Genomic DNA, 26,216 nt, shown 5'->3' with positions numbered 1-26,216 from the left:
TGGGTTGTTTGCTCCTCCTCCCAAGTGTCCAGCCAGTGGGTGAGGGCAGGGAGTTTAGGCCAAGGGGGTGAGGGGCGTGGACTCACCACAGGGACACTGGAAGTCAAACCAAGGGTTTGATTTATTCAGGAAGAGACAACAGGTTATATGACTTTGGGTGACCAATCAGGTTCCTTCACACCATCTCTGACCTGGCCAATGGATGTTTGTCTCTGGGTAGTCTTTCCAAAGTCAGGTCATATACTTTCTGCCTGGCTACTTCCATAGTCACGCCCTCAGAAGCTGCCCCAGGCTGTGAGCCCTAATGGCCCTTTGCCAGGAATGCCCACAGCCCAGTGTCAACTTTTGTGCATTCTTGACTAGCAGGGCTGTGGCAGCTATGCTCCTCAGCCAATTGGACCACGTTGCAGCCATGGAGTCCAGTTTTTAGACAAGTAAGCCACTGGGCAGTGCCAGGAGTCTAAATTTTGAGTTAATGCACCTTTTGCAGTGCCCTGACTTTTGTCCATAAACAAATGGAAGGATTCGGTTACTTCCAGCAGAGCCAGGGCCCAGGCTGACAACAAATCCTGCTTTAAACTTTGGAAGGCATGTTTGGCCTCTCTAGACCATTCAAAAGTCCCCTCTTGACCTCTGCTGACTTCATAGAGTGGTTTGATAGATACACCAAAGCCAGGTATCCAAAGCCAACAGAAGCTAGATGATCCTAGGAACTCTTGTACTTGACATCTGGATTTAGAAATTGGGGTGTCCAGGATAGTTTCTTTGTAGGCCTGGGACACACTCTGTTGGCCACCCTTGAGTTGGAAGCCCAGGTAGGCAATCTCTGTCACACAGACCTGGGCCTTTTGACCAAAATCCTATATCCTAGTTTTTATAAAGTTTCTAGGAGAGCTATGGTTGCCTCCACACAAAAGTCAGTATCTGAGGTGGCCAAGAGTAAGCCATCTACATATTGAAGTAAAGTTATATTTGGCATAGTCTGTATGTACTCATGCAAGTTCTGGTGCAGGGCTTGCTTTTGAAGATAGTTGGTGAATTCTTGAATCCTTGGGGAAGCTGAATCTAGGTCAGCTGTCCACTGAACCCATTCTCAGGGTCTTGCCATTCAAAGGTGAACAGGGATAAGCTATTCCTTTCTAGAAGAATGCTAAAGAATGCCTTCTTTTAAGTCTAAAATGGTATATACTGAGGGCACAGCTGGGACCTTGGGTGCTGGGGCCAAAGGTCATCTGGTAAGGGGGTGGCAGTTCATTCTCCTCAGGCCACCAGAGCTGTTCACCAGGAAGGATCTGAGGAGGAAACAATTAGACTGGAGGATCCATTGTGGTCCAGGGGAAGAGGAAAGGTAAAATAGGAAATGATAGATGACTCCTTTGATGTGAAAGTAAGGAGTTGGAGAAATTGACCCCTAAGCCACCAAGAGGTGTCTGCTACCAAGAACCACCAGGCAATGACATACGGTACTGATGGGGGTCTCCAGGGTGGCAGAGAATGATGGCCTCGATAGAGAGAAGATCAGAGATATTAAAGGACTCCTCTGGTACCCAGCTGGTGCCTGGTGCTGAAGGAAAGCCACTTGAGCTTGCAGACAGTCCAGAGCTTCCCTGGGGAAGACCTGGATGCCAAATAGATTGGTAGCCTTGTGGAAGTCCTGGAAAAGAGAGAGAATCGTCTCCAGAGGACAATACAAAGAAGAATGAGGTTGGCCTATAGCTGAAGAGTGAAAAGCTAGGTAGAGGAGAGTGGTGCCAATGAGCAAAATGAAACCAAGGGAAACAAAATACGCAAAAAGAGATGCAGAGAAGACAAAGTACTGTGCTTTGAGTCTCGATGAAGTCTGAAGGGGTGGTATGGTTTCCAAAACCCCTCACCAAGTGGAGAATCAGGATGATCCTCCAAGAAATACTACATCCAGTACCTCTACTCTTGAGTCACCTAAAGTCTGGACTACTAAGAAAAAAACTCAAAGAAGGACAGCCTTACTTCCTCATGGAGGTGCCAGCTGGCTCTGTAGTGTTCACTGAGGGGTGGTTGAGGGCAGGGGTCTATTCTAGATGAACCCCCAAATGTTGGAGTTCAAGAACAGCTAAACATTGACCACTCAGTCACCTGTCTCAGTAAGATGAAAGTTGGTTGAATGCTTAATACCAAACCTGATTGATCAGGGACACAGTATGCACTTGGAGCTAACTGAAAGGTTGGTTGTTTTTTGGGCAGGCTTTTCTATAGGAAAGAAGGGGAGGCAGCATTACATCATTTTGGCGAGCTGGACAAAGCATTCCTCACTGATCTTTAAGCTGATTGGCTAGAAGTTCTGAGGACTGAGCTTCTAGCCCTCCAGGTGTTGACAAACAAAACAAACCAAACTTCCTATTATTTTTTCTCTTCTTATTTAAAAAGTAAAACAAGTCAGAGCTCCACTAATATCCATCAACATCAGTGGACTCAACTCTCCAATAAAAAGACACTGGCTAACAGAATGGTTTCTGAAACAGGATCCAACAATTTGCTGCATTCGCAACTCAGCAACAAAGATAGACACGACCTCAGAGTAAAGGGCTGGAAGATGGTTTTCCAAGCAAACCGACCCAAGAAGCAAGCTGGAGTTGCCATCCTAATACCTAATAAAGTATACTTTCAACCAAAATTAATCAAAAGAGATGAAGAGGAACACTTTATTCTCAAAGAACCCCCCCCCAAGAATAATGGAGGAAATGCCACTGAAACCCGGCTTCCTACCCCCAGCCCTCTACCATGCAACAGCTTTGCTTTCTATTTGATTCTGTTGCAAAAGTGGAGAAAATGCCAATTAATGCCTAGGCTAACTTTGCCTCCCTATTTATTACTTCATCAGGAGTCTGGAATTTCAGACATTTTTAATTAATATCTACCCCACCAAGGCTGGATCCCCCCAAAGTCAAATTGCCATTTTAAACAGCTTCTCCAGCAAGACATTACAACCAAATGCACCTCAGCAGGCTTCAAGCCTAAGACAAAGTTGGCCTGCCGTTTGGTCTGGTTCGCCGGACCCTACCCCCAGTCCACCAGCACAGCCCTGCATGCTTCACCTGTCTCCCTTTCCCAGCATACTTTCCAAAGGTTAAACGAAGAGGCGCACCCCTCCTCCAAAAGTGGCTGCCAGCTGTGAGGCTGTGGCACATGCCAGTGAAGAGGAGGAAGGGCCTGCCAAGCAGGCCCCCATTCCTAGGCCTCTCCAGGTTGTGCTGCAATGGTGGAGATAACAAAACAAGCAAAGGAGTCAGAGGGAACAGCTGGCATGGCTGATGGCAACAGTGTGGGCTGTTTTCCAGGCCAGGCATGGGTGGCACTAGAGCAGAAAGGACCTGTCAGGTCCATGAGCACAGCCTAATGTGTGCACCGCCAATTTAAATTCCCTGGGCAAACAGCACCTATTTGCTGCCTATCAGCTTTTCAGCTGAAGGGTAGTCAACACAAAGCTCTGACGCCTGACTTCCAAGAATGATGGGCACTGCAGTGTAGTGGCACCAAAACTTAGAATTTTCTTGTTTGTTTATTTCTTGATCAAAAACTTTCAGTTGTTTTGTCTTCCTAAATTATGGTTATTGTCTATGTCTTTACTCTAACAAAGGCAATTTATTTTAATATTACAAAAACACAATTGAGATATTTTAAACTTTTTGGAAAACTTTTAAGGGTTACAGCATGAGACATGTTAATATCATAGTCATAAGCTCAGGATTTTAAGTTTCCTTTGGTTGTCCTTTAAGTATAGACTTATTATGCTAAAATTATATACATCCAGTCTTCCACACAGAAGAAGCTCCTCTTTTATGTTTTATAGTCAAACTAAACAATGATCATGCTTTTAACCTAAAGCCATTTTCAAGGCTGCTACTATGACACAAAATGTGAGTTTATTGCCTTCTCTACTATATGGGTTTTAGTAAACTTAAAATAAATTCTTTTAAGCTTCAGACGATCATCTTGGATCCATCTCCCACAGGTCGAATGGACTACAGATATCTGTCTGTAGAAATTGTATACATCAATAACCATAAGTTTACAACTATCTTTAAGAAAAGATTAAATAGTGCTCATATTAATTTGATCACTATGCTTTAGTTAATATGAAACTAACATTTTGCCATTTAGAACTAAAATTATTAAGGTCCATGTAAATAAGCCAACTAGTTCATATATTTACCCTTTTCAAATACAATCTGTAATTACTAAATTAATAAAAACACAAAATTATGATAAAGACAAAGGCTTCCAAGATTCTAATGTACTATATTTTGCTCTAGAAAAATTTCCTATAAGCATGCTCTTATAAATAGGTATGCTTCTGGCATCAATAATCTAATTAAATGTCTGTGTTCTTCATTTAATAGAAATAAACTGCAAACTATCTATACTTTTATATTTTCCAGTAAATACATTAAAAGCTAACAAGAAATAAGTAAAAGTCGTTTTAGTATATTTTCTTTTTATTTACTAGTATATCTAATGTGTTATTTCAATGAAAAATAGGTATAAAAATTAATTGAGAGATATATTTTCTCCTCTTTTATTTTGTTTTTATTATTTATTTTGTTTTTATTATTTAGTCTTCAATTGATGTGATGGAGGTTAGCTCATATATTTGAGCCAGTTTATTTTACACAGGTCACATTGGTTAGCATGACATTTTCTTTCTCACCTACTCTAAGCAGGTGGGGTAAATGATGTTTTATTTACATCAAACATTTTAAATGTAAATGAAGCAGGTAACACAGCTGCTAAAAATACACTAGGTTTTAGAAAGTACTTCTGAATTAAATCAATGTATATATTCTGAGAATATGTCAACTTCAGAATAAAAGTAAATAAAAATATATGCTAAAGAAGAGTTTTTTTCTTTTTTTCAACAGGAAGCAAAAACATGTGGATTCCTTCAAAATTAATAAAAATTACATTTGTCCAGGAAAGACTTCCTGGAAATCCTGTCTATAGACATGGAGGAAGAGACCCAGGAAAAACAAACAGGTGATGTAAATTCTGATCACTCTATATGGGAACAGCTCAAAAGACCAGCTAAGACAGGAATGTCTCTGCATAGCCAACAAATCTCTTTGGCTAGTTGGACCTCATGACTTATTACATGCCATCCTTTTATATGGCACAGATGGAGATTTATATTACAGTCTGGCTATTCAATCCACATTAATTTACAAAGTTTGATGCCTGTCACATGCTCACAGAGTAGAGAATCATTACTTGATTTGCACATACCACGCATTCCGTGTATATGTTAATGCAGAAATGTACCTACAATGTTACCCTTAAAGGAACAAAAGGACTGAGGAGGCAGAGAAGGCACCACCACCACCAGAACAACTCCTGGAAGGACATTATTACCTGGTGGCCACTGCTCAGGCCATGTGACCCACAGGCTTTCCTTTCATCTATTCTTACGGATGTTTTTGTTATTCTCTATTCTAACCTTGCCACTACTAAACCTCTTATTAGCCCTCCCAAAACCCACCCCTGGAGATTCTTTGCTAGGCAGACCTACAATGAAAACAACAAATTCGGAGGAACCCAGAACTGCCCACTTGACGGACGCAGGACCAGGACTGCGATTTCTCTGTACTCCAATTTCATCTCCACTATCTCCAGCCCTTCCCTCTTCTTTCTTTACCACAACACAGGTGGTTGCCTCCAGGAGGCCTTCATATATGGAGTTTGCTGACATTGGGGATGTTGTATTAAATCTACCGGTCGTGGTGGCACCATGCTCGCCAATCTTAAAACTTATTTTCAGCTTTCCCACAGTCATCCCTGGGATGAACAATGCAAATGGGAGTTAGGGTAAGCTCTACCCTAATGGCTATGCTAAATACCCCATAGCCTGCCTACACATCTCTTGCCAGCTTGTCCCTGTCTCCAAATTGGTCTTTACCCACATTAATATTCTTCAGCAGGAAAATCAAACTCAGAAGGAGGTGCAAGGCACGTTTTCCTGGCTACAACGTATCCAATATACAGCCTCTCTCCACCCACTCCAACTCCTCTCAATGTTTCTTCTTGCTTCCTTCTTCCAGTTGTTGTTGGAAGCTGTTCCCATTAACATACCAATTCATAAGCCCCATGGACCCCTACCCACAGGAAAGCCACAATACATTCCTCTCTTCAATCTACCCCCCCTTTACCTTGTAGGGTTCTTTTCAAGATCAAATCTTATATGTTTCTGTAACATCACTGTCACCAAGCCAAAATGTATTAGCTCCCCACCCCGCCCTTTTCTGGTGAAATAATACTACCTGCTCCTGCATTAAGACCCCCTTTCAAGGTTTCTGCACCCCTGTTTCCTAGGTTTAGCTCTACGAGCCTGATGAACTTGCTTTACAGCTAGGAGGAAATTGAAAGAAAAGAGATCTTCATCCCTCTGCTCATTGGATTGGGCCTCACCATCTCTCTGGGTGCTATGGGAACCGCTGGAGCAGCCATCATCCAAACATACCATCTGGCTAGTGACTTCTAGGACAAGCTTGACCAGGCAATGGCTTCCACTACACACAGTTTTGAGTCCCTTCAGGGAGAGATCACCTTTCTAGTGTGAGTTGTTCTCCAAAATTGGAGATCTTTGGATTACTTTAGGTAATCTCCTAAAGACCCATTGACTCTATCAGCAGAAAGTAGATAACAGAGGTCTATAGCCCTTTTCCCAGTACTCTCTTATGTAAGGTTTGGGGGGAGAGGTTGGAAGAGAGGTAAAGGTGTTTAAGAACCTTAAATAAAGTAGGGTTGGTGAAAAATCTAGGTGTAAGTTCTGGATGACACTGTGGGCATTGTTGGAAATCAGTAAAATTGACAACATTTGAGATCTGTTCATCAAAATACAAGAAAAAGAAGCAAATATCTCTTGAAACAGAAATCTACTAACATGTCCCTCCAATCTGGGGCCAGTTTAAAAACTGAGTAAATCTCAGAGTTGATTAAAACAATAGTGAGAAACAGTTGCTTCTCTACATTACACAGGAGCTTGAGAGAAATTATGTACTGTACTTTTGCACACTATAACAAAGTAAGTTTAGACACATACAGTGCTAAATAGAAAACAGAGTCACCTCCAGGTCTCCCTGCCTCATCCTTCCTTCTCTCCTCCACATCTGTCTGCTGTGCCATGACACCCTCAGGAGAGTAAAGCTCAGAATAATAACCCATGTCCTCGTGCCTCATGGACACCATAAGGAAATATCTAAATGCTCCAATGGCTTTTTTTTTTTTTTTTGGCGGGGGCTGTATTCTCTACCAGAAAGTATAAAGGAAGGACCTGTGCTCTTAGAGTGAAAGACTACCTCCTTCACAAGAGGTGAGTCCCAGGCACTAGCACATGCGTGTGAGTACAGGTACCTGGGAGGTCAGAGGCATCAGATCACCCAGAGCTGCAGTCATAGGTGGCTGTGAGAATTTTGATGTGGGTACAGGGAACCAGACTCAGCTCCTGAGCAAGAGTAGCACATGCTCTTAACTGCTGAGCCATCTCTTCATCCCCGCGAAGCTTGCCTTTTATAAGACATGCTTGCTAATTCAGAAAACCATAACAGCCTGGAAGTTAACTGCAGAAAGCCCTTCAGTCAGGTTGTCTACTTTCTCTTTGAAATTGTTTAGGTTTGGACCATCATGCAATGGCCCATGTATTAAAATCTTGGTCTTCAGCAAGGGGCTGTTGAAATGTGGAGAAATAGTAAGAGGTAAGCAATTGAGGGCATATTTGGGGCCCCATGGGTAAGCCCTTGGAAGAGACACTAGGTCCCTGGCCTCTTCCATTTTTTTCTCTCTGCTTCCCAGCCACTGTGACATCAGTAGTATCCGTTCTGTGAGTTTCTTCCCCAAAGTGCTGCATGGTCTCAGGCCCAAAACAGCAGGGCTGAGTGATCATGGCCTGAGACCTCTGGAAACATGAGTAAAAAAAGCCTTTCCTTCTTGGTAACAAAGCTGTCAGCTTAACTATCCCATGAATATTCTGGTGGCCACAGAGCTGCTAAGACTGTACCTGCCTTCACTCTGCTCTAGCCTGCAGACATTCTCTCTTTATCACTGTAAATTACCAGTGTATTGACCTCCGCCCAGCACCTTTCCTCCCTTTGGCCTCTCCATCTTTAGGGATTCATGCCATTTTTATGCTATTGAGTTTCATTACAATGAAATGGTTGCCTCAAATGTGTGAGAGGCCCTCTGAGATACAACCTTATCTTCACAAAGTGCCTTTGAAAGAACTGGCTTTCCCAAATGCTTGCCCTTAAGATCACCTTTGAATTGTTAAAGAAAAGAAACCATCTTTGCTACATTTTAAAAAACTTTTTATTGATTCTTAGTGAGTTTCACACGTACACCCCAAATCTCACACATTTCCCCATCCCCTCATATCTATAGATGCCCTCAGCCCCTGCAACCTCCCCCCTAAGTTAAAACACACACACACACACACACACACACACACACACGCAACACAAAACAAAAATAAAAATAAAAAAAAGCAAAGCATAGAAAACATCTCATTGGGGAAGGTATGGTTTATACATCAGAGTGTGTGCCACAAATCAGTGCTCTGAACAAAATTACTCCTGTGGCACGAGTAAATATCCATGGAGATAACCTAGAACCCTGACAATGCAGCCACTTCTGATGAGAACTGATAGACTAAGATCAGAAAGAAGGAGAGTAGGACCTCCCCTATCAGTGGACTTGGGGAGGGGCATGCATGCAGAAAGGGGGAGAGGGTGGAACCGGGAGGGAGGAGGGAGGGGCTTATGGGGGATACAAAATGAATAAAGTGTAATTAATAAAAGTTAAAAAAAAGAAAAAAAAAGAAAGGAGGGACTGAAAACAAGAAATGACATGTTAATGAGGAGTCTAGTCTTGGAAGCATCATGTCTACATTAAAACAGAGTTAAAAACTCCTAAATAGACAAAGACATATGCAGCTGTCTTACATTGAAAAAGGACAATTGTCCCAATGTGGCATGACCAGGATGCATATTTTCATCTCTACATACCTCCAATACCAAATCATAAACTTAATAGAATTAAATACTGTTTTGGAATCGGAAACTTTTACAGCTATTTGAAGTTATGTCAAAAACACACTTCCCTTGATTGAGTTGAAACAGAAAATTGTGTTTGAAAATGAAGGCAGCTTTACAGTTCAGTGTGGGGACACTGTAGAAGCCTTTCATGGGAAAATGTTAAGTGCTACCACAATGTTCTGAAAATGTTATCAGTAATTATTTTTATCATGAGTAAATATTTTTAAGGTGCTTGAAAAAAAATAGTTCTTACAGTATTGCTCATGATTCAAAACAAGTGAAAGTGTACATTCTATTTATGGGATTGGGCCAGCCAGTAGAAAACTCATTACAGCTTCGTTTTCACTTCTCCACCATTCTCAAGTTCGGGACTTCTGTGCACGTCCATGCACTCGCTTTCCTTCTCTGTGAGCTTCATCTCTGCAGGTTCAGTTTCCAAAGAGGCAACATCACCAGGGAGTTGGAGCTTCCTCACAAGCATTAGAATGAAGAATGCAGGGAGATAGCCTGATCCTCTTTGTGCTGCAGGCACCCCAAAGTAAATGCGCCTATTGAAAAGAGCTCATCTGTATTAAATATTTTTTCTCTTTTTTATTTTTATTTTTTTCTTTATTAATTACACTTTATTCACTTTGTATCCCCTCTGTGGTTCCCTTACTCCTCCCGTCTCAATCCCTCCCTTCCTTCACCCTCTGCATGCAGGCCCCTCCTGTATTAAATCTTAATGTGTTTAGTGGAAGCTAATTTTGTATACTCTAATAGGTCCTTTATTCTTTGAAGATTATTCTTTGGTGATTATTTTTCCCATGTACTTTATATAATGTACTTTGGAGAGTTATTAATTCTATTTGTTAAAATGCCAAAAAAAACTTCAACCACAAAACTTTAAATGTATTTTGTTTATTTTGGTGATGGCTAGTTTCCATTGTCAGTCTGACTGAATTTATGATCAATATAGAAATACATCTATGGGTGTATCTATGAAGATGTTTTTAGAAAGATTCAGCTGGCAAAAAGTGAGGACCATGCACTGAGCTTCTAGTACTAGGTGCTTCCTGACAGAGCCTGGAACATGGCTGCACTCAAACTCTCCTAACATATCTCCTCTGTCACTCCCTTACGCTAGGTCACCACAGTTCCTCTGCCATTACTGCCTGTTCTCTGAAATACTGACCCCCCAAATTCCTATATTACATTAAGGGAACTCTTCTGTTTTGTTTGCTCATGTTTTGATTGCACATGTATAAAAATGATCAAGTCGCTTTCCCAGTCTTCTCTCCTACTCAGCATTGGTATGCTATGTTCCACCAACAGATTTTTGTGATGTTGAAAACCTTTTACACCTCAAATTTTGGCAGCCAAACCGTGAAACTGGGTGAGCTGCCCCGGAGCAAGAGTCAGTTCAAGACTTGTCCAAAACCCCAAAATGTTGTCTTCTGACTGGCAAGAATAGCACTGTTCCCTCCTTGTCCTGGGCCGGCGTGTTCTGGTACATACAGCTTTATGGCTGACCCTCATTTCTGCCACCCTTGAGGCAGTCACAAAGCCCAGGGCCGTGTGATTCTAGATTGTATGATCTGTACAACACTATGCATCACACCGTATTTTAAATTATATAGGTCAAATTTCTTCTCTCCTCATATGGGCGTGTCCAGCAAGCACCTGGAATTCCTCTTCATGCAAATGAAGCATTCTCAGCACCTCAACTCCAACCAATGATGTGTATGCATCCCCAAAACCCCTACCCACTCCCCAAGGTTTATGTAGCCCTTGTCCCCATCTCCCCCAGTGAGGTAGCTGATTCACTGAAAACTGTCTCTGGAGAAGTCTGTTTCTCCAGCACTCAGGCCAACTAAGACCCTGTCTGCACCCTCTTCCCCTAGTTGCCTGGTGTGCAATGTACTTGGATATCCTGAGGGGCAAAAGTATAAAATAAATCCTAGGAGTCACTATTATATATTAGTAGATTCAATTTTTTCATTTGCATGCATAATTTTGCATGTTTAAACATGAAGACTGTAACAGCTTCCTAGAATGAATTAGGTATTTTTTTTCCTTTTTACTGTTATAAGACACCTATTTTTTTTTTTTTTTTTTTTTTTTTTGTAAATTTGATAAAGTATGCCTTAATGTTTTTGGGATTAATGTGTTTGGAAATGTGTATTTTGGCATATGCACATTTCTAAATAACCATGCAAGTATTCCTTCCTGTTCTCAACATATTTATAGTAAAATCTGGTATAATGCATAATGTTGTCAACTTCATACAATCTAGAATCTCCTGGGAAGGGAGTGTCCGTGAAGACCTGTGTGGATTATGTTGGCCTGTGAACATGACCATGGGACATTTTCCTAATTACATTCATTGGGGTAGGAAGCACCAGGCCACAGCGGGCAGCAACGTGCTTCAGGCAGGAAACTCAGGAATACAGAAGAAGAACAAATGTTCATGGCTACTGTTACAGAAGCAATATATAGCTATAGTACATATGTGTAGATGCTTAAAACTTCAGATAGAACAGTCTAGAAATGTAATTAATTATCTTTCTAGATGGATAGTAGATTAAGAAATATCTTAGTTTATTTCTCTGTCACTGGTATGAAGACCCTGAGAAGATAATTTGTCTCACAATTCTGGGACGCAGTCCACCACCGTGGAGATGTATAGGCTGCTGAAACTTAACACTCGCACGGACACACTGACTGCAGCTAAATCCTTCTACACTGTTACTATGGGAATCCCAGGCTAAGAATGGGATCTCGGCTATTTCCAAAATACACACTTTGGGGCAGGGCAGTTGTCAAGCCCGTATTTTCTCCCAGAATTTTTCAGTATAATGCACAACCTGAAACATCGGATGAGGATCATACCCAGAGAGAGGACAATTTTCTTTTGGCTGAAAAGGTTATAGGAGCAAGGAGGAGTTTTTGCTACAATGCATTCTGTAGCAAACAAAGATCCTCTGTGGGCTTCCTTGGGAATGCTACCCTAGAGGGCAAGCAGGGCAATATCCAAAGTCTGTTTCAAGGTCACCTGGTATAACCCCTAGGGGTGGGGCAGCAGTGAACTCACAGTTCTTACACTGTGCTGTTAGTGACAGGGGCCTGCTTAGTGTGGAAAGTGGTGTGAACCATGTAAGTAATAGGTTTTAGACCAAACAACAGCATGCTGAATGCTTCTGGATATTACATAGTGGACTACCTAGTCTCTGGGTTCTTTAAGATAGTGGCTCCAGGTGTTTCTCTGTGTGGCTTACTCCTCTCCCTTATGGCACTCTCAATGGGTTTGTAACACAGTCACTCCTCTGAGCCTAGGTGTGTTGGCAAGGCAGCTAACCACTAAGTGCATGGGATGTCCATGGGTTCCCAGAGATGAGACCGCCAGTCAAATTTAAACATCGAGTTCCTTCTCAATATAGCCCCTGTGTACAGCACAAGCCAAGTTTTGTTAAACTGCATGCTACTACACAGATTTGGAGTTCTCCTACCGTCATGCTGTAAGCATGAAAGGGCTGTGAACTTTCCAGGAGTCAGAATTCCAGAATCCATGCTGCCCTGAATGTATTGGGATTCTTTCATCTCAACCCCTGCAGAAAATTCCTCCTCTCTGTCCATAAATAAGGTGTGCTTAAGAAATACAAGATTTTGTTCATGTCTATAGCTTACTTGTCCTCCGTCTCTGAATGCTGCTGTCCTGTTTATCTCCAGTGCCCTGCCATACTAGCTCAGCTCAAGATGCAGCTCTCTCCCCTGCTACTCCAGGACCTCTATTCAGACACTTGCTAACTCTCTAAAGCACTCTGAAGGGATTTAGAAAAGCCACTCATGCTTAATCACTGTAGGAATAATGAGGAAAATATAAACATATATAAATAAGGAAAATATAACATCCATGCACATTATGAAAATGAAGCCAAATATATTCTTATCACTTAAGATAATTTTAGGTAAGAATAGAAACATTTCTATGTTACATAATTAGGTCACAAAAGTTATCTTTACCTGAAACTATTTATATCGTACATCCTGCATGCCCCTGGCTCACCACATTTCAGAGTTCCCCAGTGTAAACATGTTCTGTCTATCAAAGCCCCAAAGTAAACAGGGGCTGGAATGCCAGCTGCAATGAAAAGAGAAAAATAAATAAAACCAATCTCAAACAAATCAACAACAACAGAAAAACCCGAGCCCGTTTACAGCAATAAAGAGAGAGAGAGAGAGAGATATTTGTTATTTCACTTGGGAATACCTCAATTTTCCTATTTTTTTTTTAAAAACAATAGTGAATTATGACCCAAATGCGCAAAACCTACTTTTGGGAATTATTAGTTAATGTGAACTTTCTAGATCACAACACATGCAAACTATATATAAGATGCAAAGAAAGTACTCATTGACTTCATAATCATAAACCTCATGTATTTTCTGAAATGCCTTGTGACAAAACCATTTCCTAATGATTTTATTCTTGAGTATACTAAAAGATAGAAGGTGTAATTAACTTCAAGTAAGATCTTTAAAGACAAGGACAAACATTTTGCTACAGTTACTTCATTCTCAGACTGATTACAAGTAGCCATTTCCAAACCTAAGGGATCAGTTAGTGAACTGATGTTCAGGGTAAAGTGAGCAGAGCACACCTATGTGAAAGATGCTACAAAGTCATTGAAACTTCCTGGATGTGGGCAGTTGGGATAAGACAGATCCAGAGACAAATTATCTTTACCTCTCTTATTGATCATTCATTGCTCCATCCCTGACTTTATATCATGTGACTCTCAGATGAAGCTTTGGTGATGTATTGGCTGAAAAGGTCAATAGGTTCCATCTACTCAAACACTAAGAATGCCATCAGATAACATCGGAGACTAAAACAGAGAATTCCCTGCTTTGCTGCAACTAACCTACCTGATGTTCTCACTGACAGAGTTGAGAAGTGCCTTGTTCATCGATTCCTTTGTTCTTTAACTACAAATATCACTAAACAGTCCTCATGTTGTAACATAATATTTGTATGACCTGAATCTGTGTGCCCATGTCATGGTCACTCATGTTTGATTCTAGAATAAACTCTTATTCACTTTAACGGGAGAGTTGTGCTTTGAGTTTACAAGACAGTTTCTGTCTCCTTATTCAGAAAAAAATAATTGATTTACTAAGCAGTTAATATTGGTCTGATATGTTAGGGGAAATTCTTCATACCAAATACTCTCATGGAAAATGTATGTAATCCAATTCCAAGTGACTTCTCTTCAGACTTGATGCACCTGTAAAATATATCCATCCATACATATATACGTGTATATACACACATGTATATACACACATGTATATACTTTTATGCTTGCATACATATCTGCCCTCTCTTCTCCCAATAACAGTGGGAGCTCATGATTTTAGTGTTTAAGCTTTTTGTCCTGTAAAGCTCTACCTCTTTTAAGCCCTCAGAGAGAAAGGAGAGTAAGCACTTCTGAAGGCTGGCCTTCACACATCTAATGTAGGGCTGAGATAAGTAACAGACATTGTCTGCTACCCGAGATGAATAGTTTCCTGGTTACCATGGTGACCACCATGCCACACACACCATAATGGACCCACATCTTTGAAACCAAAACCAAATAAATCTTTACTTTCTTAAATTGTTTGCCAGGCATTTGGCCATGTTAATAAAAAGCAAATCCATGTCACATAAAAATTCAAAATATGGTATATGCAGTCCCACAGATAAACAGAGAAAGTACCCATTTTGTATGCTATGGCATTAAGAAAAAGACTATGTTATATGGATTTAACAATTTTAGACATTTCTCTGTCCTATTCTGTCTACACTATCCTTAGCCCCTGTGGGCCCAAATCTGAGAGTAGAGAACAAGAGTAATCCTTGTGCTTTCCCATTAGGCCTCCTAGAGAGTGACTGCATCCTCAAGTGAGTGAGTGCAGAGCCCCAGATCAAGGGTCCCTCTGTGCTAGCAGAAAGACATTGGATCCCTCCCATAAACAGTCCAACTGTGGGCAATGAAGGATTCTTGGGACAGCATTCTCAACATTGAAGCCCCTGTTCTATGGGTCTACCAGTGGAGTCCAGGCAAACAATTCCTTGAGCCCAGGCAGATCTGAACACCAGGAAGACAGGATGACAGGCCTGCAGGCCACTGAGGTATTCAGGAAACATGCACATGCACATTGCACCTGTGAACAGCGCCAAAACCCGCACACCCTCCCTTGCTTATGCCCCACATTCTAGGCATCTACACTCTCTTCAAGGCACACATCCACACCCACGCCCACCCTTGATCACCTGCACTTGTACACCTGTGCTGCAACCTTCCTCCCTTAGCTACAGCTGAAACACCAACACACAAACTCAAACCACTGGATTTCTCTCATCTTCCCTGAAGAATATTCCAGAGACCAGAGAAGGACCCAATCTGAAGTACAGACTCCAGGAATAAACAGTTAAGGTTATGGATAAGCAAATGGCTAGAAGTTGGCATAAGAACACATCAACAAAAATCAGGACATAATGGCCTCGCCAGCAATCCCCAAAATCAATGGATATTTGAATTCATTGGAACCACAGGAAAATGATTTTAAATCTATGCTTATCCAGTTTTTAAAGGCACATAAAGAGGAAATGAATAAATCTCTCAAAGAAATAACCAAACAAATGGAGGCAGATAAAGAGGAAATGAACAAAGCTCTCAAAGAAATACAGGCAACTGCATCCAAACAATTAGTGACATGGGTAGAGGCACCATTGGTGGCATATAGAGAAGAAATGACCAAAAAAAAAAAAAAAAGAGATCATCATAGAAAGACAGGAATCCACATTCAAACAGATGAAGGAAATGGTGCAAGACATGAAAACAGAATTAAAATCAATAAAGAAAACACAAACAGAAAAAAATCTGGAGCTGGAGAACTTAAGAGAAACCACAAAGGTAAGCATTGTCAATAGAATACAAGAGATGGAAGAGAGAACTCAGGTGCTGAAGATACAATTGCAGAAATTGACGCACCTCTCAAAGAAAAAGTAAAACTGAAAAAGTTCCAAATACAAAACATCCAAGAAATCAAGGATGCCATGAGAAGACAAAATCTACGAATAATAGGAAGTGGTGAAAAAGAAGATTCCAGGCTCCAAGGTCCAATAAATATTTTCAAGAAAATCATAGAAGAAAATTTTCCCAACTTAAAGGAAGAGATGTGCATAAACGTAGAAGAGGCCTACAGAACACCAAATAGACACCAAATAGACCAGAAAAGAATCTCCTCACATCATATAATAATCAATACACCAAATCTACAGAACAAAGAAAAAATATTAAAAGTAACAAGGGAAAAAGGCCAAGTAACATATAAAGGTAGACCTATCAGAATCACACCAGACTTCTCATCAGAAACTATGAAAGCCGGAAGGGCCTGGGCAAATGTCACACAGACTCTAAGGGACCACAGATGCCAACCCAGACAAGGCTTTCAACCAACATAGATGGAGAAAACATTATATTCCACGACAAAACTAAACTTACACAATATCTACACAGTAACCCAGCCCTACAGGAAATACTAGAAGGAAAACTCCAATCCAACAAAAACAATTGCACCCATGAAAACACAGGATATAGATAACTTCACAACAAAAAAATTAAAAGAAAACAAACATAGAATCACTGTAACACCACCAACTCCACACACACAAAAAAAGAACTAACATTCATTGGTCACTATTATCTTTCAACATCAACAGACTCAACTTTCCAATAAAAAGACACAAACTAACAGAACGTTTGTGGAAACAAGACCCAACATACTGTTGTGTCCAAGAAAGACACCTGTGCAACAAAAATAAACACGACCACAGAGTAAAGGGCTGGAAAAAAATGTTTTTAAAGCAACCTCAGAGTAAAGGGCTGGAAAATGTTTTTAAACCAAATGGACCCAGAAAACAAGCTGGAATAGCCATCCTAATATCTAATACAATACACTTTCAACCAAAATTAATCAAAAAAGATGAAGAGGGGTACTTCATTCTCATCAAAAGAAAAATTCACCAGAAGGACATCACAATCCTGAACAACTATAGCCCAAATAAAAGATCACGTGTGTTCCTAAATGAAACATTAATAAAGCTTAAATCACACATCGATCCCAACACCTTAACAGTGGGAGACTTTAACAATCCATTCTCACCAAGGGACAGATCATCTAGACAGAAGCTAAACAGGAAATAAAGGCACTTACAGAAGTCCTAAATCAAATGGACCTAATAGATGTCTACAGAACTTTTCACTAAAACTAAAAGAGTATATCTTTTTTTCAGCATGTCATGGAACATTCTCAAAAATTGACCATATAGTTGGGCACAGAGCAAGCCTCAACATATACAAGAATATCAAAATAATCCCTTGTATCCTATCAGTCCACCATGGCCTAAAACTAGACCTCAACAACAACAGAAATAACAAAAAGCCTACATACTGGAAACTAAACAAGTCTCTATTCAATGACAGGGAAGAAATGAAAAAAGAAATTAGCGACCTCCTCAAATTCAATGAAAATGAAGGCACAACTTATGCAAAATTACGGGACACAATGAAAACAGTGTTAAGAGGAAAGTTCATTGCACTAAGTGCCCCCAGAAAGAAGCTGAAGACACATTATCCAAGTAACTTAATGGCACACCTAAAAGTCCTAGGGAAAAAAAAAAGAAGCAGGCACACCCAAGAGGAGCAGACAATTGGAAATATTCAAACTCAGAGATGAAATCAATGAATTTGAAACAAAGAAAACAATTCAAAGAATCAGTGAGACCAAGAGCTAATTCTTTGAGAAAATTAACAAGGTAGACAAATCCTTAGCCAAACTAACTAAAAGCAGAGAGAAACTATCCAAATCAGCAAAATCAGAAATGAAAAGAAGGACATGAAAACTGAGGAAAGTCAACCAATCATTAGGTCTTACAAAAGCCTATCTGTCACACAATTTGAAAATCTAAAGGAAATGGAAAATATTCTTGATAGATTCCATTTTCTAAAATTAAATCAAGGTCAGGTAAACAAATTAAATAGTCCTATATTCCCCAAGTAAATAGAAGCACTTATAGAAATTCTTCCTGCCAAAAAAGGCCAGGGCCAGATGGTTTCAGCACAGAATTCTACCAGACCTTCAAAGAAGAGCTAATTCTTTTCAAACTATTTTTTAACAATTTTATTATTATTATTATTATTATTATTATTATTATTATTATTATTAATTACACTTCATTCATTTTGTATCCCCCCATAAGCCACTCCCTCCTCCCCTCCAGAACCCACCCTACCTCCCTTTTCTGCATGCATGCTCCTCCCCATGTCCACTGAAGGGGAGGTCCTCCTCTCCTTCCTTCTGATTTTAGTCTATCAGATCACATCAGGAATGGCTGCATTGTCTTCTTCTGTGGCCTGGTAAGGCTGCTACCCCCTCACAGGGAGGTGATCAAAGAGCAGGCCAATCAGTTTATGTCAGAGGCAGTCCCTCTTCCCATCACTATGTAAGCCACTTGGACACTAAACTGCCATGGGCTACATCTGTGCAGGGGTTCTAGGTTATCTCCATGAATAGTCCTTGGTTGGAGTATGAGTCTCTGGGAAGTTCCCTGTGTTCAAATTTTCTTGTTCTGTTGCTCTCCTTGTGGAGTTCCTGTCCTCTCCAGCTCTTGCTATTTCCCACTTCTTACTTAAAATTCCATTCACTCTGCCCTCCAGTTGGCCATCAGGCTCAGCATCTGTTTTGATAGTCTGCAGGGCAGAGGATTTCAGATGCCCTCTGTGGCAGGTTCCTAGGTTGTTTCTGGTTTCTTCTTCTGGCTTTCAGAGGCCCTCTGTAGCAGGTTCCTAGGTTGTTTCCTGTTTTCTTCTTCTTCTGATGTCCATCCTCTTTGCCTTTCAGGATGGGGATTGAGCGTTTTAGTTAGGGTCCTCTCTTTTGCTTAGTTTGTTTAGATGTACCGATTTTAGTGGGTTTATCCTATGTTGTATGTTTATAAAGAACTAAAGAAGCTGAAAAGCAATAAACCAAGTAATCCACTTAAAAAATGGGGAACAGAGCTAAACAGAAAACTCTCTGTAGAGGAATATCGAATGGCAGAGAAGCATTTAAAGAAATGCTCAACCTCATTAGCCATTAGGGAAATGCAAATCAAAACAACCCTGAGATTTCACCTTACACCCATCAGAATGGCCAGGATCAAAAACTCAAGTGACAACACATGCTGGAGAGGTTGTGGAGAAAGGGGAACTCTCCTCCACTGCTGGTGGGAATGTAAACTTGTACAACCACTCTGGAAATCAATCTGGCGCTTTCTCAGACAACTAGGAATAGCGCTTCCTCAAGATCCAGCCATACCACTCCTAGGCATATATCCAAAAGAGTCGCAAGTACACAAAAAGGACATTTGCTCAACCATGTTTGTAGCTGCTTTATTTGTAATATCCAGAAGCTGGAAACAGCCCAGATGCCCCTCAACTGAAGAATGGATGTAGAAATTGTGGTACATGTATACAATGGAGTATTACTCAGCAATGAAAAATAAGGAAATCATGAAATTTGCAGGTAAATGGTGGGACCTGGAAAGGGTCATCCTGAGTGAGTTGTCCCAGAAGCAAAAAGACACACAGGGTATATACTCAAACTATTCCACAAAATAGAAACAGAAGGAACATTACCAAACTCATTCTATGAAGCCACAGCCACTTTGATTCCTAAACCACATAAAGAACCAACAAGAAAAAGAGAACTTCAGACCTATTTTTCTTGTGAACATTTATGTAAAATACTCAATGAAATACTTGCAATCTGAATCCAAGAACACATAAAAGATATTGTCCACCATGGCCAAATAGGCTTCATCCCAAGCATGCAAGGGTGGTTCAACTATATATCTCTATACTAATCTCGCTACAAACCTTCCTTATCATAACGTTTTCAGCCACAGAACTTATTATATTTTATATTCTATTTGAAGCTACCCTAATTCCTACACTTATTATCATTACACGATGAGGTAACCAAACAGAGCGACTAAACGCTGGACTATACTTCTTATTCTGCACACTAGCAGGCTCCATCCCACTACTAATCGTATTGATCCTAATACAAACTCAAACAGGAACTCTAAACTTCCTCATCATATTACTCAACAACTCCCCACTTAACCCTACATGATCTAACAACATTATATGACTAGCATGTATAACAGCATTCCTAATTAAAATACCCTTATACGGCGTTCACCTATGATTACCCAAAGCCCATGTAGAAGCCCCAATCGCAGGATCTATAGTACTAGCAGCAATTCTCCTCAAACTCGGAGGCTACGGAATAATACGAGTCTGTATTATACTAGACCCTATCACAAAATCTTTCTCTTACCCTTTTATCCTTTTATCCTTATGAGGTATAATTATGACTAGCTCAATCTGCTTACGACAAACAGACCTAAAATCACTAATCGCCTGCTCTTCAGTCAGCCACATGGTACTAGTAATCGCATCATAAACCTAACCCCATGAAGCTTCATAGGAGCCATAGCACTAATGACTGCCCACGGATTAACGTCATCCCTCCTATTCTGTTTAGCCAATACAAACTACGAACGAACCCATAGCCGAACTATGACCCTAGCTCGAGGACTACAAATTATCCTTCCACTAATGGCTGCCTGATGATTCCTAACATGTCTAGCTAATCTAGCACTTCCACCCTCAATCAACTTTATAGGAGAACTAATGATCATAATATCTTTATTTCACTGATCTAACCTCTCCATCATCCTCACAGGTATAAACATGACAATTACAGCCTTATACTCAATATATATGCTAACTATAACCCAACGGGGAAAAATTACAAACCATATCAAGCACCTCCAACCATCCCATATGCGAGAGCTGACACTAATAGCACTTCACATTTTACCACTTATCCTTCTGTCAGCAAACCCTAAACTAATTATAAACTACATAATATGTAGATATAGTTTATCATAAAACATTAGACTGTGAATCTAAAAATAAGAACTTGTAAATCTTTATCTACCAAGAAAGTAAGCAAGAACTGCTAATTCATGCACCCATATATAAAACATATGGCTTTCTTGCTTTTATAGGATAGAAATAATCCATTGGCCTTAGAATCCAAAAACTCAAAAACATTTGATAAAAGCAATTAACATTTCTCTATCTTCAATATTTCTCATTTTACTTATTCTAGTCGCCCCAATCCTAATTTCCATAACTAACCTAATAAAATTTATTAACTTTCCATCCTATGTTACTAAATCCATAAAATATTCATTCCTCCTCAGCTTAATCCCACTAGCATTATTCACCCACTTTAATACAGAATGTATAATCATTTCCTGACATTGAATAGATATTAACTCAATAAAACTAACAGTTAGCTTCAAGTTAGACTTATTTTCCGTACTATTCTTATCTGTAGCCTTATACGTAACTTGATCTATCATAGAGTTTTCCTCCTGATATATACACTCAGACCCCCAACTTAACTGTTTCATTAAATACCTTCTACTATTCTTAATTACCATAATTATTCTAACATCAGCCAACAACCTATTTCAACTCTTCGTTGGCTGAGAAGGAGTAGGAATTATATCATTTCTATTTATCGGTTGATGATACGGACGAACAGATGCAAATACTGCAGCCCTGCAAGCAATACTATATAACCGCATTGGAGACATAGGGTTAATTATAGCAATAACATGATTATGTTTAAACTCAAACTCCTGGGAAATACAACAAATTCTATCTCTAAAAGACCCTAACATCCTACCACTCTTAGGCATCCTAATCGCTGCTACAGGTAAATCAGCCCAATTCGGACTCCACCCATGACTACCATCAGCTATAGAAGGCCCGACGCCAGTTTCAGCTCTACTCCACTCCAGCACCATAGTAGTCGCAGGAATCTTCCTACTAATTCGATTCTATCCACTAACCTCAAACAACAATTTTATCCTAACACTAATATTATGCCTAGGCTCCCTCACAACATTATTTACCGCCATCTGTGCACTCACCCAAAATGACATTAAAAAAATTGTAGCATTTTCAACATCAAGTCAATTAGGGTTAATAATAGTTACACTAGGAATTAATCAACCATTCCTAGCTTTCCTCCACATCTGTAACCATGCTTTCTTCAAAGCTATATTATTTATATGTTCTGGATCAATTATTCACAACCTAAACGATGAACAAGATATCTGAAAAATGGGCAACACCATAAACTTACTCCCTTTCACCTCATCTTGCCTAATCATTGGAAGCCTAGCACTAATTGGAATGCCTTTCCTCACAGGCTTTTACTCAAAAGATGCAATCATCGAGTCCATAAATTCGTCTTATACCAACGCCTGAGCCCTCTTAATTACACTAATCGCCACATCCATAACAGCCATATACAGTATACGAATTATCTATTTTGTCACAATAACTAAACCAGGATTTCCCCCACTAATTACCATTAATGAAAATCACCCAAACCTCATTAATCCTATCAAGCGCCTAGCCTTAGGTAGTATTCTAGCAGGATTTATCATTTTCCACAATCTACCACCACTCAACACTCAAATCCTTACACTACCATGATATACTAAACTTTCAGCCTTAATCATTACACTCTTAGGACTAATAACAGCACTTGAACTTAATAACTTTACTACCCTCCTTTCAAACAAAAAGCCACTAGGATTTACACCCTTTTCAACCCTACTAGGATACTTTCCAACAATCATCCATCGAATCACTCCAATAAAAACCCTTAACATAAGCTTCTTCACAGCCACAAATCTCCTAGACCTCATCTGATTAGAAAAATCCATCCCTAAATTTATTTCCACCTATACTATTAATGCCTCAAAAATTATAAGCAACCAAAAAGGCCTAATCAAAATTTATTTTCTCTCATTCCTAATTTCACTAATAACCATTCCCATCCTAATCTTAATTTAACTTTACCGAGTAATTTCAACAATCACAAGAACTCCAACAAAGACCACCCAGCCACGATCATTACTCAAGCAGCACAACTATATAATGCCGCCACCCCAACACCCTCTTCTCCTATAACCCCCATCTCATCAACCGCATAAACTACTCAATTATCCATACCATATACCTCTACCCCAATATCATCTATCAAATAACTTCCCACTATATAAATGAATACTAGCTCTATAAACAACCCTGAGACCAAATAAATAAAAGTTGCCCAATCAGAACTTCAAGTTTCTGGATACTCTTCAGATGCTATAGCAGTAGTATACCCAAAAACAACTATCATACCCCCTAAGTAAATTAAAAAGACTGCTAACCCTAAAAAAGACCCACCATAACCTAAAACAGTTAAACAACCTAAACAACCACTAGCAACTAAAACTAACCCCCCATAAATAGGAGACGGTTTCAAAGCCAACCCAACACACCCTGCCAAAAATAATAAACTTAAAACAAACATATAATTAGTCATCATTCCTACATAGCACTAAACTATGACTAATGGTATGAAAAACCATCGTTGTTATTCAACTATAGGAACTCTAATGATAAATTTACGAAAAAATCACCCACTATTAAAAATAGTTAATCACTCATTTATTGATCTCCCCACTCCCCCTAATATTTCGTCCTGATGAAACTTCGGATCCCTTCTAGGCATCTGCCTAGCCATCCAAATCGCCACAGGATTATTTCTAGCCATACACTACACAGCAGACACAACAACAGCATTTTCATCAGTATCCCATATCTGCCGAGATGTAAATTACAGCTGACTTATCCGCTACATACATGCAAACGGAGCCTCAATATTTTTTATCTGCCTATTCATTCATATCGGACGAGGTATTTACTACGAATCCTATATCTTCACAGAAACATGAAATATTGGGGTAATTCTTTTATTTGCTGTAATAGCCACTGCATTCATAGGATATGTACTCCCATGAGGACAGATATCTTTTTGAGGAGCTACAGTCATCACTAATCTTTTATCAGCAATCCCTTACATTGGACCAACAATCGTGGAGTGAATCTGAGGCGGATTCTCAGTAGACAAAGCCACCCTAACACGATTTTTTGCATTTTATTTTATCCTACCCTTTATTATCGCAGCCTTAGTCTTAGTCCATCTTCTATTTCTACACGAAACAGGATCTAATAATCCATTAGGACTTGATTCAAACGCAGACAAAATCCCCTTCCACCCCTATTACACAGTAAAAGACTTCCTAGGAGTAGTCTTACTAATCTCTTTCTTCATGCTTTTAGTCCTATTTTCCCCAGATCTACTAGGAGATCCAGACAACTACACACCAGCCAATCCACTTAACACCCCACCCCATATCAAGCCCGAGTGATACTTCTTATTTGCCTACACTATTCTTCGCTCTATTCCCAATAAATTAGGAGGTGTCCTAGCCCTAGTACTTTCTATCCTAATCTTAATTTTCCTACCATTAACTCATACTTCCAAACAACGAAGCCTTATATTTCGACCCATCTCCCAAATACTATACTGAATCCTAATCGCTAACCTTCTTATCCTTACATGAATTGGAGGTCAGCCAGTAGAACACCCTTTTATTATCATCAGCCAATTAGCTTCAATCAGCTATTTCTCAATCATTCTAATCTTCTTACCAATTGCAGGAATCATTGAGAATAATCTATTAAAATGATACCTCTGCCTTGATAGTATAAAAATTACTTTGGTCTTGTAAACCAAAAATGAAGAAATTTCTTCTCAAGGCATCAAGAAGGAAGGTCAAACCCTCCACTGTCAGCACCCAAAGCAGACATTCTAATTAAATTACTTCTTGAACAGTACATAATTTTATATAGTACACACTACATTTATATGTATATTGTACATTCATCTATCTACCACTAACATATAAGCAAGTACATTACATTAATGTTCTAATAACAATACTAATATATCAATATGTAAACTACAAACAACACGAATATGAACAAACCTAAGAACATGCATTCTCCAAAGACTATTCATGAAAACCGTCCATACCACATTAAGTCAAATCCCTGCAATTCCAAATGGATATCCCCGAACCCATGTGGTTTATTAATCTACCATCCTCCGTGAAATCATCAACCCGCCCACTCGTCCCCCTCTCCTCGCTCCGGGCCCATAAAACTTGGGGGTAGCTAACCTGAAACTTTATCAGACATCTGGTTCTTTCTTCAGGGCCATAACAGATCTAACCGTCCACTCGTTCCCCTTAAATAAGACATCTCGATGGTGTGGGTCTAATCAGCCCAGGACCAACATAGCTGAAATTAAATACATTTGGTATTTTTTATTTTTCGGATGTATGACTCAACATCGCCATCGAAGGTGTGGTATCCCCAGCACTAAGTCAGGAGTTACTCGTAGTTCAAGCATGGAAGCATCAGCACAGGCAAATCGAGCCACCAGTTTTATCCATGATCTGGGACAATTTAATTTATGATATAAAGACATAAAACCTAAACCTACAAACAACATCTTCTTATATGGTAAAAATTCTTAACTTAACTTACAGTCTCTCCCCTCTATCACAAAACTTTTCAACTTAGTAATTTACTATTTAAATATTTCTTTATAAAAAGACACACATTTACAACTCTAGCTTTAGTTATTTCAATATTAACGTACAAGTAATAATTAACTTGTTATTAATTTTGCACCTACAAACAAAAAAGAGAAAAGCCTAAATATTTGTTAATGTAGCTTAATCCCCTAAAGCAAAGCACTGAAAATGCTCAGATGGACACTTTAGTCCCATAAACACAAAGGCTTGGTCCTGGCCTTGTAGTTAATTCTGGGTAGGTTTACACATGCAAATCTCCCTGAACCTGTGCCTAATTCCTTAAAGTTGTTTTAAAACCTAAGGTAATAGTATCAAGCACATATTCCCATAGCTAAAGACAGCCTAGCCACACCCCCACGGGATTCAGCAGTGATAAAAATTTAGCAATTAACGAAAGTTTGACTAAGCTATACCCTAAAGAGTTGGTAAATTTCGTGCCAGCCACCGCGGTCATGCGATTAACTCAAATTAACTACCTCTCGGCGTAAAACGTGTTACTTTAA

General features: G+C 39.7%; 1 protein-coding gene across 7 annotated transcripts in view; it reads right to left on the bottom strand.

The window, feature by feature from the left end:
- Positions 1 to 8,523: 8,523 nt before the first annotated feature.
- LOC129679205 (solute carrier organic anion transporter family member 1A5-like) overlaps positions 8,524 to 26,216 on the bottom strand; it is a 79,390-nt gene continuing 61,697 nt past the window's right edge. For 5 of the 7 annotated variants that reach the window (XM_055610190.1, XM_055610185.1, XM_055610180.1 and 2 more), the window contains 3 exons: positions 14,259 to 14,323; positions 13,059 to 13,176; positions 8,524 to 9,604 (listed from right to left, as the gene is read on the bottom strand). In XM_055610190.1, the coding sequence (XP_055466165.1) occupies positions 9,385 to 9,604; positions 13,059 to 13,176; positions 14,259 to 14,323 (403 nt within the window). In that variant the 3' untranslated portion in view covers positions 8,524 to 9,384. Of the gene's footprint in view, positions 9,605 to 13,054; positions 13,177 to 14,258; positions 14,324 to 26,216 lie in introns of those variants that run through there. The other 2 variants (XM_055610222.1, XM_055610213.1) reach the window with 2 other exon arrangements.

This window comes from Psammomys obesus, unplaced genomic scaffold, assembly GCF_907164565.1.
Source record: "Psammomys obesus unplaced genomic scaffold, mPsaObe1.curated_primary_1811, whole genome shotgun sequence".
NCBI classification, from domain to species: domain Eukaryota; kingdom Metazoa; phylum Chordata; class Mammalia; order Rodentia; family Muridae; genus Psammomys; species Psammomys obesus.
This window is presented reverse-complemented; position numbering and strand designations above follow the sequence as displayed.